Below are 13,162 nucleotides of genomic sequence, written 5' to 3'. Positions count from 1 at the left end.
GCCCTGCAGGTTCATTTACTATCGATCCTTTACATCTGACTGAAAGCCTCATCCCACACACATCATTTGTTTCACTAATTTACCCTTCAACTCCCTAATCACCAGGTTTCTGGTTCCGTATCTCTCAACAAACAATGATTTTCTGGTTAAATCTAATGGCCTTTCCCTCCTCTCAGCCCATCCGATGTGCACACTGCCAATGACTCTTCCTCAATCCATGTATCCTTGGCTAAGAGATTATTTGTTCGATAACCCCAACCCTGAGCTCAGGCTCACACTCATTCCCGCATCACATCCACACACAAAAGGCACAATAATATAGTGCATGTATGCAATTTGATATTAGATTTTAATTATTCATCCTCACGCTAATCTTCATTAGATTGACAAGTTTCCTGACAGCAGGGGCCAGGTCTACCCACAGCCTTTATTATTTTTAGATGACTGATGTTTTATAGTTAGCAGGCACTCAATTCCTGTTTGTTGGCAGACTTCGCTATAGCCGTTGAGTCTATTTATCTGCTCTGGCATGGTGAGCCTCTGAGTTTACACAAACATCAGCGTCTTCCGGGACCCTGCACTGCTGCTCTCCCCCGCTCTGACTGACAACATCATTTCAGTTATCACAGCCTTTCACACCTCACGGTGGCTTGCCCCTAATGACAGTCTGGTGGCTGGTTCTGCATGTATCTGATTTTTCTTTAGCAGTGACATTGCAGGCTCTTCAAAGACAGGATCCTGAAGATTATAGCCTTCTGATATTATGTGGAGACCTTTTTTCATATTATACATTCACTTGTTTTCTCTTTGTAGTAGGCATTTGATAAATGCTTAGTTAACTAAGGTCAGGAGTCACAGAAGTATAAAACTTTGAGAGGGACTCATGGTATTTAGAACCACTTACTTAAATTTATCTGTGTATGTGAGTGTGCTTGTGTGTGCTCCCACATTCTCCACTTTTAGACTAGGTATTGTAAAGACCCCCTACAGTCTGGAAAGGAATCACTGGGGAAGGTTACAGTAATACTGGTAGATCCTTTGTAGTGCTGCTGTATCTTGTCTCTCTTATCACACCATCTCTGGAAAGCTTTCTCCTTATTAAATAGTCAAAGGTCACATATAAACCTGAATATGATATCTTATAATAAAACTGATCTTGTATAGTATGAATTCTGTTATTGAATAAATGACATTTAAATGACTTTGTTTTCAAGAACTCTGGAAACGTGTGCTTGTCACAGGTGATAGATAACAAAATACTGTGAAGCATATATTTATTGGGAAGTGATTTTGTACTTAGTTCAATAAAATTTCTTTTAAGTCTAAGGTCAAACCCAGTGTGGTCCAAAATCCTCACTATTATTTGTAGGAAGAGTACATATTTCACAAACTTTATCTGTGAATAGAGGGGGGACACATTTATTTCAGTCTTATTGAAATGTCTTCTTTAGTGATTTCTTTATAAAAAAAAAAAGGAAAAATTTTATAAAGCTGAGTACACATAAAAGCTAAGATCATTAACATTCTACAGCATAAACAGGCTGACATAATGACCTTCTAATTGTAGGAACCTTAGTATACAACTTGTAAATGAATTTAACAGAATTGATTTTCTGCAGTAAAGAATTACAGAGAGCAGTACTTTTTACTACTAATATTAATGCCCAACCACTCGATCACTAATGACACATATATTTCAAAAGTAAACTTTTTCCATCCTGCGTTATTGACTCTCCTGACATAAGTTTAGGTCCCTTGCTTTCTGGCACTATAAACAATCATCTATGTAGTTTCCCAAAGACACACTCTCTTCACTAAGCGTGTTTTCGGGCCAGTTGTCTTAAACGAAAATGACAAGAGTTTCCATTGCCACACTCCTACCTTCACACTGGTCTTTCGCTGCCGAAAGCTGGTAGCCCTGCCCACAGGTGCACCTGAAGGAACCCTCAGTGTTTTTGCACTGCCCGTTTATGCAGAGATTCCCTTGCTGGCATTCATCAATATCTGTAAACACAAGCAGTGACAATTGTCTTAGGTCAGGGCATATCGAGAAGACCCCTTTAGCTCAACTCTCAGACTATAATCCAAGCTACTACTTTCAAGTCATTCCATTGCCAGGCTGGCCTTTTAAGACATGACCCACGATGACAAAAAATTTATTTACATATATATAAAGGGACTGCCTAAGAGAATGTCATGTTCTCTATAGTGCATCCTGGGGTTATTATTACCAAAATAATAATAGTACTTCCTATATAAGACACTATAAATTTTAGTATGATTCAGTCCCCTAATGGTTTTCATATCAATCTGAGCAGCTGAACTGTAGAAAAGAAATAGTTACAAATAGACAATAAATTTATGAGCAAGTTAAAGCTACTTTTAATATAACATCAAGTGCTTCACCAGCTGTGCCCTACCTTGGCTAGAGCAGAAACACAATAGGAAATATTTTAGGGTTGAAAACAGAAGACAGAACCTCAAGCACAAAATAATGACAACTGGCAGTTTCAGTCCTGTAGAATCTCATGAAAGAAGGCAGAATTAAGACTCTACCAAGAATTTGAAAAACAAAACCGTATTGTAGACAGTAATGGAGAGACATAAAAATGTCAACTGTATTTAGAAAAAAACCCAAAAGTATCAGATTGAATAGTTGTGCTAAAAGACACTGAACTTATTTTTAAATAAACAAGGAAAGCCAATGGAAATGAAGGAAACACGTTGACAGATGCTGGAACATCAAAGGAGAAAGGGGCGAGAATTTTTAAATGTCTTGATTAAGCATAAAGCTACTGACTGAGAAAGTATATAATTTTTTACGAGTATTCCAGAAAATGCCATGTATACAAATTTAAACAAATGAAAAAAGGGTTGGCCTTATCAATAACTTCAGAACACTTGTGGCAAAAAAAGAGTTAAGTCTTCTAAATGGTTTTGTTAGTCTACTAGGTTATTCTGACCTAATTAAATAATTCTCCCTAGAACAGAAGAAAACTACACCAGCCTTTTTCATACTCTGAGGGGGAGAAAGCAGCCCTAATCTAAAAAGAGCAGAATTTATTTTAAGGATACCAAGTCCTAACAATCAATCTCTACTATTTTCTTCCAAAAATATATTTAAAATGCATCTAAAAGTTTTTCTCAGGAGAAAGCAATTATCTGTACAACCCTTCCCCTTAAGTATTATTGACGATTACCAGTTTCTTAAGCAAAGGTGCATTTCTTAACCACTAGTGAAGTATTAACCTCTTATATTTTATCCTGATATATGCAAGATTTTAAGTTACTCGATGTTTCCTAAAAAAGCTCACATAAGCTACTAATTTAATTGGAGCTCAGGAATTTGTTTCTTATTCACTTATTTTTATATAGAAATTAATTTACTAGAAACTTCCGTTACATTTATTGTTATTGATCTCTTTTATTTATAATTAAGTCCTGGCTGCCAACTATTGACTACAAAAAGAGAAATTAAATAAGTAAGCCAAATTTCATTTTAAAGATTATTTTACACCTTCCCAACACTCTCAGCCTATTAACTTCAGGAGTGGTTGACAACAAAGAAGAGGCTACATCATATTTTCTTTCAGCACATTCTATAAAAGACATGAGATCTCTCAGTTCAAGAACTCAAGACCAACAACAGCTCATGCAGTTGGTTGGATCTCACATAATGTCTGACAACATTTTTAGTGCCTTGGACTCTTTCTGACTTTCTCAAAGAAGATAACAGATTAAGCATTCCCAGGTGAACATGACTGCTACAAGAAAAGACCCCCCTTTCCAAGTCCTGACAGGGTAAGCCAGACATCTTACACAAGTTCCTCATTTATATTGGGAAGACTGTCAGAAGTAATCCATTATAACTAATGACATACACATTTAGAATAACCACAGGCAACCCAGTTATCTTCAAGAGGTGATCTTTGGGGAACAGAGGCAGTTTCATTCTACAGATAAAAAGGCATTTTTCCTTTCGGATGAGGAATAAAATTCCAACGATAAAAAAGCTCTCTAATAACATAGGTGTACAGGACAAATGTCTTCTCTCCTTTGTGCCAAAAGATGAAAAGAAAATATTATTTTCTGTGAAATATATTTAAAGGACTTTTTGCATATATTCCTATAACAAGTCTAGCTCAAAGTTAAAATACAGACTACCTCTCATTATTTATAAATTTAGGACATGTAGATGCAAAGAGATACAAAGAGATAGATACAAAAAGATATAAAGAAACAAGTAGAAATTAATATATTAGGTAATGTATTTACAGCCTGTAAAGGGTGTCAGTACATTCAGTGAGGTGAAGACCAAGTCAATAAATATGTGGGACCATCAACAAGGTGAGATTAGAGTTCCTGGAATGTTGGGAAAGGGAGAGGTTTATAATCTGGGATGAATTTGACATCTGTGAGCTGAACTGATTTGGAAAAAACTATGAGATAATTAAAGAAAAAGGATGTTATAGAAGTTATTATTATAAAAAGGAAGGGCTTTGATTGTTAAAGAAAACAGTGCATATGCAGGTTTCTCAAGGATAAGAAGGGGATCTTTTTGTTTTTATTATTCAGTGATAGGAGAGGAGGCAGAGACAGACTCTCGCATGTGCCCTGATTGGGATCCACTCAGCAAGCCCACTAGGGTGTAGTGCAGGGGTCCCCAAACTTTTTACACAGGGGGTCAGTTCACTGTCCCTCAGACTGTTGGAGGGCTGTACTATAAAAAAAACTATGAACAAATCCCTATGCACACTGCACATATCTTATTTTAAAGTAAAAAAACAAAACGGGAACAAATACAATATTTAAAACAAAGAACAAGTAAATTTAAATCAACAAACTGACCAGTATTTCAATGGGAACTATGCTCCTCTCACTGACCACCAATGAAAGAGGTGCCCCTTCCAGAAGTGCAGCGGGGGCCGGATAAATGGCCTCAGGGGGCCGCATGCGGCCCGCAGGCCGTAGTTTGGGGACCCCTGGTGTAGTGCATTGCCTGTATGGGGCATTGCTCTGTTGTTCAACAAACAAGCTCTTTTTAGCACCTGAAGTAGAGGCCATGGAGCCAACCTCAGTGCCTGGGGCCAACTCAATCCAATTGAGTCATAGCTGCAGAAGGGGATGAGAAAGAGAGAGGGGTAGAGAAGCACATGGGTGCTTCTCCTGTCTCCTTTGACCAGGAATTGAACCTGGGACACCCACACACCAGGTTGATGCTCTACCACTAAGCCAATTGGTTAGGGTGAGAAGAAGATCTTACCTGGTTATACCCCAGACTATAATGAAAAGACAACAGGAGAATTCGAGTAGAGGGCAAGGTTAAATGGCAAGTGGTGGTAACTAAAGTGACCAATCATCCTCCTTTAGGGAGGACAGTCCTGTTCTGACCTCCCTAGAAAAGTGTCCTCCTCTATGTCCTCCTTTTTGATATTGGAAGACTAATCTGTAAATGTCTGTATTTGATCAATGCAGAAGTTGAAGAAGAGTAAGAAAATGGTGATATAGCAATACACTGGAATATTATGCAGCCTTTTAAATAATTTTGAAAAGCATTATTAATTAGAAGTAAAATTCTTACATATACTATTAAGCAATAAAAATCAGGATTCAAAATTATACACTATATAAAATATCTATGAAATATGAATATCTATGATTCAGATAACATTGTTACCTTAATTTTTTTCACCTTTCTATATTTTCTAAATTTCTACAATAATTGCATGCTGTTTTTTAATAGCAGTTTCATTGAAATAATTCACATACTAGGCAATTCATCTGTTTAAAGTACACAATTGGATGTTTTAGTACATTCAGAGTTATGCATTATATATATTATTTATATAACCAGAAAAAATGAAATAAACATCTATGATTTATAGATGCTCTGTAAAAATACATTGTCTTCCTTTATGTAAATAGACATGGTCTGTGTTTAACCACAATGAGGAGCCACTTTCAAAGATGCCAATCAAGGAAATGGTTCTTATAGCCCTGGCCGGTTGGCTCAGCGGTAAAGCGTCGGCCTGCTGTGTGGAAGTCCCGGGTTCAATTCCCGGGCAGGGCACACAGGAGAAGTGCTTATCTACTTCTCCACCCTTCCTCCTCTCTTTTCTCTCTATCTCTCTTTTCCCCTCCCACAGCCATGGTTCCACTGGAGCAAAGTTGGCCTGGGCATTGAGGATGGCTCCTTGGCCTCCACCTCAGGCACTAGAATAGCTCCGGTTGCCACGGAGCAAGGGCCCAAATGGGCCGAGCATTGCCCCCTGGTGGGCATGCCCAGTGGATCCCAGTTGGGCGCATGTGGGAGTCTGACCGCCTCCCCATTTCTAATTTTGGAAAAATAAAAAAATTTTAAAAAAGTGTTCCGTCTGAGTAGCTTAGTCAAAATAAACGACAGGTACTGTGGTTCTCTTTTCTAAGGCTAGTTACTGGGAAGTTCAAATTAAAGTGAGAAATCTGATCACAATATTTACCTTTACAGTGCTTGTGGTCTGGTGTCGGGGTGTAGCCCTTATGACATGAACACCTGTAGGAGCCTTCAAGGTTGGTGCAGGTACCATTTGTGCAGACCTTTGGTTCCAGGCACTCATCCACATCTTGAAGAATGTTGCATAATGAAAAGGGAAATTAAAAAAAAAAACAGGTAAAGAGAAAAAAGACACAAAACATAAATAAAGTTGAATTTAGTGAGTAAAGAAAATAGCAGATCTTTAAAAGAGGGACAGATTCCTTAAGATAAGCTTTCAAATTCACCCTTAGAAGGAAAAGGCTCTGGTGTGAGCTGCATATATGATGGTTCTATGCCCTAATTGACTTTCTACAAAGTAACTCAAATGAGGAACCAAACACGCTCTATGAACACATTCAGTGGACGCCTTGTTGCAGACAGGAGGGCAAAAGAGAAAGTTTTAGAGCAACATCCCCTACAGAAGAAAATACTCCAAGAAATCAAAGATGCATCAAGGCCAACTTGGAGAATGGATGAGTGCTGCAGGATGTGAGGATGCGTAGAGGCAAAGACAAGACTCACTGGCCCAGAGAAACTGCAAGAAAATGTGTAACAGTAAGGTGGAAAAATTCTTAATAAAATCCGTATCATAAAAATCAACCTGGGAAAAAAGCATAAGCCCATTTGGGCAGATTGAGGGTACAGTACAGGCTGACAAGGCAGATAAAATAATAATAGCATATATTTATCAAGTACTCACTGCATGCAGGCACCAAAGGCGTTACATTATTATCTCGTTTAATCCTAACAAATCCACCTAACCATTTTACAGAAAGGAAGGAACACACACTTGTCCAAGGCAAAATAGTTAGAAAATAGTGGCTCTGCGATTGGAATCAGTGTTAACACCAAAGCCCATCCTGTTAACCGAACTGTAAGTTTTTGTTCTAGACCAAGTGAAGTCCAGTGAGAAACAGAGAGAGAATGTGTGTTTATGTTTGTTTTCATTAGGAGCTAATGCAGTATTGATATAAAAAATAATCATATAAGTGTTCATGAATTTCATTCAACACATGTTCATGAAGCTCCTATGACAATATTAATAATTCAAAAAGAAAAATTGGAGCTCTAGGCCCCATTTGACCACCTCTGGGTAAGTCCACTGTATGTTGTGGTGGGAAGACACAATGCACGTGAATAGCCAAAAACTGAGAGGAAAAACAAAACACAAAGAACACCACACAGCATCACCATGTAGGCTGATTAGTATAGCAGCCTATAACTTAGTCAATGCAACTCAATCATAAGGCAGACAAATGGTAAGGAGGGAAAGGCTCTTGATTATCTCATTTCATTTTAGTGCTCATTGAGAAAGCAACATAGCTTTCTACCCTCTTACTGGTAACAGGCAGGGAGTTGTGGACACATTAACACCAGAGATCTAACTTTAGGCCAGCTATCCAGAATGCAGAGTGCATTTATTTGCATTGCATTTCATTAACACTGTATTCTAACTTTCTTACAATAGAATTCAGAAATAAAGCATTAACAAAATAAGGCAAAGAGGTGTGTGTGTGTATGTGTGTGTGTGTGTGTGTGTGTGTGTGTGTGCGCACACACGCACAGGTGGGTTCCATGTGCATACTGAGAACAGCTAAGCAATTGGCTCTGCCTAGGGGTTCTACCCGCTTTCACAAAATCACTAATTATGGTGAACGAATTCTTCCCCATAACAACAAAAATAACACTTCCAGACTGACTCATTATCCATCTTTCCTGAGTGGGAATCCACTTTTATACACATGGCAAGCAAGCATCTTGAAAGAAGAAGCCAAAGTAAATAGTGGAACAGAATGAGCCTAGATACTGAGCATGACCATTCCTGACAGAAATGTGACAAAGTCACGTCTAGTATCTGGTTTGGTTTGAAAAATGTAAACAGGTTGAAAAAGACAACAGATCACTCTCTTTAATTATTCATGCAACTGGGAATGTGACTTACAGAGCTGCAAAGCATCAATTGAAGGCCATATTTTCTCTCAAGCAAATTAACAGACACTATTCAGGAGATACTTATAAAAGTTCTATTTTGTCAGACTACTATATGATTAACTATGAAGTAGAATGCCTTGAAATATGGAGGGAAATCTGATGTGTTTACTCTTTTTACTTATTCCAGACATAACTGCATGGAACCAGAATCCTTTCAAGTCAATCATTTACACATAGATAGAACACATTGAATTCAATGAGTACTTGGCCTTAATGAAGCTTATGCCCTTAAGGAAATAACTAGATCAGGGGTCGGGAACCTTTTTGGCTGAGAGAGCCATGAACACCACATATTTTAAAATGTAATTCCGTGAGAGCCATACAACGATCGGTGTATGTAACGCATTATCCAATAAAAATTTGGTGTTGTCCTGGAGGACAGCTGTGATTGGCTCCAGCCACCCACAACCACGACCATGAGCGGTAGGAAATGAATGGATTGTAATACATGAGAATGTTTTATACTTTTAACGTTATTACAGTTTTTATTAAAGATTTGTCTGCGAGCCAGATGCAGCCATCAAAAGAGACACACCTGGCTCGCTAGCCATAGGTTCCCGACCCCTGAACTAGATAGTAAAATATCACTAAAGTACCTCTACATGGGGTTGAAAGGTACAAACTTACAGCTATAAAATAAGCAGTCATGAGAATGTCACTCACAGCATGGTGACTATAGTTAATAATATTGTATTGCATATTTGAAATTGTTGAGGCCCTGGCGGGTTGGCTCAGTGGTACAGCATCAGCCTGGCACGTGGATGTCCCAGGTTCGATTCCTGGTCAGGGAACACAGGAGAAGCAACCACCTGACTCTCCACCCCTCCCCCTTCTCTCTCTCTCTCTCTCTCTCTCTCTCTCTCTCTCTCTCTCTCTCTCCCTCTCCCTCTCCCTCTCCCTCTCCCTCTCCCTCTCTCCCCCTCCTCCAGCCACAGCTCAATTAGTTTTAAGTGCACTGGCCTGGGCGCTGACTATGGAGCCTCCACCTCAGGAGCTAAAAACACAGCTCGGTTGGGAACATGGCCCCAGATGGGCAGAGCATCAGCCCCTGACTAAGCTTGCCAGGTGGATCCTGGTCAGGGTGCACTGGAGTCTGTCTCTCTATCTCCCCTCCTCTCACTTGGAAAAGAGGGGGGAAAAAAAGTTGTTGAGAGTAGATCTTTTTTTTAACTTTATTTATTTATTCATTTTAGAGAGGAGAGAGATAAAGAGAGAGAGAAAGAGAGAGAGAGAGAGAGAGAGAGAGAGAGAGAAGGGAGGAACAGAAGGCATCAACTCCCATATGTGTCTTGACCAGGCAAGCCCAGGAAAGTAACTCATCACAAGAAAAAAAAATTTTGTAACTATTTACAGTGACACATTAACTAGACCTACTATAGTGAGCATTTTGCAATGTATATAAATATTGAATCACTATGTTGTATACATGAAACTAATTAACATTGTATGTCAATGATACCTCAAGTAATAAAAGAATCTCTATGAGAAAGATTGCTTCTAGAATAGGGCCTCACTTTGTGGATGTAAAATAAACTTAGTGTGCTATCTTTAGCCCAGACCTATCTCCTAAACGGCAGATCCTTGCTCCTAGCTGGTCAGTCTACCGGACATCTTCACTCGATGTCCCAGAGACACCTCTGAGTCTTCATGGCCAGAACTGATCTTTCCACTGCCTCTGGTTTACACTGTCTCCCACATCAATACATGGTGCCATTAGACACTCAAAGGCCCAAGGCAGAAACATGGGTAACATCCTTTCTAGATGTTTTACTATTACCCACATTCAATTTATTACCAAGTCATATCAATTCTGCCTTCTAAATACCCAACTTTATTTCATTCCTGTTCTAACATTCTCTCTCAAATGAATTACTGCTACAGTTTTAAAATTTGTTTCCCTACTTTAAGTCTTGCCCTCTTCTAATCCATTACCCAACCTACAGCCAGAGTTTCTAAAATACAAATCCAATCAATGGCCATGTTTGTAGTTTTCAGTATTAGAGATAAAACTCATCTTACTCTAAGATTACAGTCTTCTAGAAGATTCATATTACCCTAATTCTTACAATGCATATATATCTATATATATACATATATTAAGTTCAAAAGGGAAATTTATCATAAAAAACAGTGTCCAGAGAAAAATGGCTTCCAAACTCAAAAAAAAAAGAAAAGAAAAGAAAAAATTACCAATGGGCTTTTTGGGACAAAAGTTGGCATTTGCCATTCAATGAATTAATTAAAACATCCCACAGTAAGGAAGTTGTCGGGGGTTTATGAGGCCAGCACTTTGTGGATGTGGTAATTCAAAAGTTTATGAATCCTCATTCTACAGCTCAGTCCAAATTGATCCTTCTCAGCTATAAAACCCTTATAGACTATAAGACATGCTGTTGAAAACTAGAAACGCCACGCCTAGAGAATTTCTTGATCTACTCCTCTAATAACTCTATCAGAAGAAGCAGTCAAGTCAGTCTGGCATGATGTGCCCTTACTGAACCCTGGCTGAGTCTTATGATCATCACTTCCTTTTAAAAATATTTCACCTCATCATCTGAATCCTGAAGTCTAGAGCTCTTTGTCAAGATCAGTATGAAATTCATCGGTCATTAGTCCCCGACTCCACCTTCTTTCCTCTTTGGGGGGAAACGAGGACATTAATCTCTCTCCAGCTCTCTGGCAACTTTCCACTCTCCAATTTCACAAATATGACTCCCAGCTGGCCACCCATCCCACCTGCAAGTTCTCTCATTGTCTTGGGTGCATTTGATCTGGTCAGGAACCCTTTTGAAATTTCCCTTCCTAATATCCTGGGAACACACCAGACTGCCTGAACACCTCGCCGGTGGGCCTGACCTATGAGGCGCAGAAGGTATTCAGTGGCTGACTTGTGTCAAGTCAGCCCAGGGCTACACTGCATCCCCCCTTCCCCCAACCCCGCATCACTTATCAGCTCCTTGGGGTGGGTCAGGATTGGTTCCACAGCAACTGTTTGCCTGCATTACTTCCTATACGTTCAAGGAAATGAATCTGTCAACACTGTGAACCAGTTATTTTTCGGAGTCCATTCAGCCTCATTTAATTCCTTAGTGACCAACATGACTTCATGAGTGAGCACCATTTGATATGGGGAGAAAACATCTTATTCCATCACTATAGCTACATAAAAATCTAGGATTAATCCTTGCCCCAAACATGTCATTATTTCTATTATCCCTTAAGTATTCTCTACACAGAGTCTTTTCTACTAAAGATGATGAGAGAACATATTTGACAGAAAAGCAAGCATGGCAAATGAGAGACAGATGCTGGTTAGGCCAGTGTGACGGAACCACCTCAACTGCACTTAAGGTACAGTAAATCCTCAGGGTCTCAGGCCCGCCTGTCAATTCTGACCGAGTTATAATATGCAGTAGCAGAGCTGCCTACAAAAATATACGTTCCTCAAAGACTTACCACTGCTTCTCAGAACTGGAACACAGCCAATGCTATGCACATCCCAGATAGAGTACCAAGGTCAGCCTCAGAATATCAATCCACTAATCCCACCAAATCACTGGCTTCTTACCTTACCTTTCTAAGAGAACATTTGTCTTTCAGCAGGACTCGGCTGGGCTATCCATGGTGCATGTGTGACAGCTCAGATCTAGAATCCCTGAGCTATTATTATTAATTGCATCTTGCAAGGAATGATTCCAGCCCACACAAATTTCTCCTTTCTATGAACTTTCCTTATTATGTTAATTCTATTGTTTTGTTCTTTAATTTTTCTTGGTTGGACATGAGAGAGACAGAGCTACTGCATAAAACAAAACATGACACTAACTTTGGAGAAACAGGACCGGGGATCTCCTACCTCTGCCATTTACTACCAATGACCTTGAGCAAGCCAATTATTAACCTATTTGGGAATCAGTTTCTCTGTCTGTACTATGGGGATGATTGCTAGGAGGATCAAATGAAACAACAAAGTCAAAGCCTTTGTAAACTACACAAGGGTGAAATTTTTGTAGTTATTCCCACACAGGCATGTTTCCTTCACAAAAGTATGATAGTTTTTGTTTTTTATTGAGATGTAACTGAAATATAACATCCTATAAGTTTAAGTGATGCTTTGATACACTTACATATTCCAAAACACTAGCATTAGCTAATACCTCTATATTATCACGTATTTACTATTTCTTCTTTACTGCTGTGAGAACACTAAGACTTTGCCTCTTTAAAGTTTATAATTCAGTACTGCTGTCTAGAATTGCTATGCTGTGCATGAAATGTCTAGGATTTATTTACCAAGTAGTTGCAGGTTTGTTCCCTTAATGAACATCTCCCCTAACCCGTGGCAAGCCCACATCCCAAGCCCCGGATAACTACAACATACTGTTTTATTTTGTTTTTTTTATAACTTCAAATTTTCTCTGGCACCTGGCAAACATATAGTTAGGTAGCCAATAACAATATATTAACTGATCAGAAACTCCTTCAGCATATAATGATTTAGGGATATGTCTACTGTTGACATTTTATAACATCTGCAAAAGGTAGATGATAAACTCAGTTGCCATCTTATATAAAAAAACAAATGTCGAATGACTATCTGCAGTTCCAGATAGGTCTCTGAATATGAATCTACTCCATAAAGTGTAACAGTGAATC

General features: G+C 38.9%; 1 protein-coding gene and 1 non-coding gene across 13 annotated transcripts in view; one reads left to right on the top strand and one right to left on the bottom strand.

Moving 5' to 3' along the window:
* Positions 1-13,162, bottom strand: part of LTBP1 (latent transforming growth factor beta binding protein 1) — a 432,506-nt gene that overhangs the window by 93,975 nt on the left and 325,369 nt on the right. For all 12 annotated transcript variants that reach the window (XM_066266871.1, XM_066266870.1, XM_066266869.1 and 9 more), the window contains 2 exons: positions 6,480-6,602; positions 1,882-2,004 (listed from right to left, as the gene is read on the bottom strand). In XM_066266871.1, the coding sequence (XP_066122968.1) occupies positions 1,882-2,004; positions 6,480-6,602 (246 nt within the window). The remainder of the gene's footprint in view (positions 1-1,881; positions 2,005-6,479; positions 6,603-13,162) is intronic.
* TRNAS-GCU (transfer RNA serine (anticodon GCU)) lies at positions 5,995-6,070 on the top strand. Its single transcript has one exon. It is a non-coding gene; the product is annotated as a tRNA-Ser (tRNA).

The sequence above is a fragment of the Saccopteryx bilineata genome, chromosome 3, assembly GCF_036850765.1.
Source record: "Saccopteryx bilineata isolate mSacBil1 chromosome 3, mSacBil1_pri_phased_curated, whole genome shotgun sequence".
In the NCBI taxonomy this organism is placed as follows: domain Eukaryota; kingdom Metazoa; phylum Chordata; class Mammalia; order Chiroptera; family Emballonuridae; genus Saccopteryx; species Saccopteryx bilineata.
This window is presented reverse-complemented; position numbering and strand designations above follow the sequence as displayed.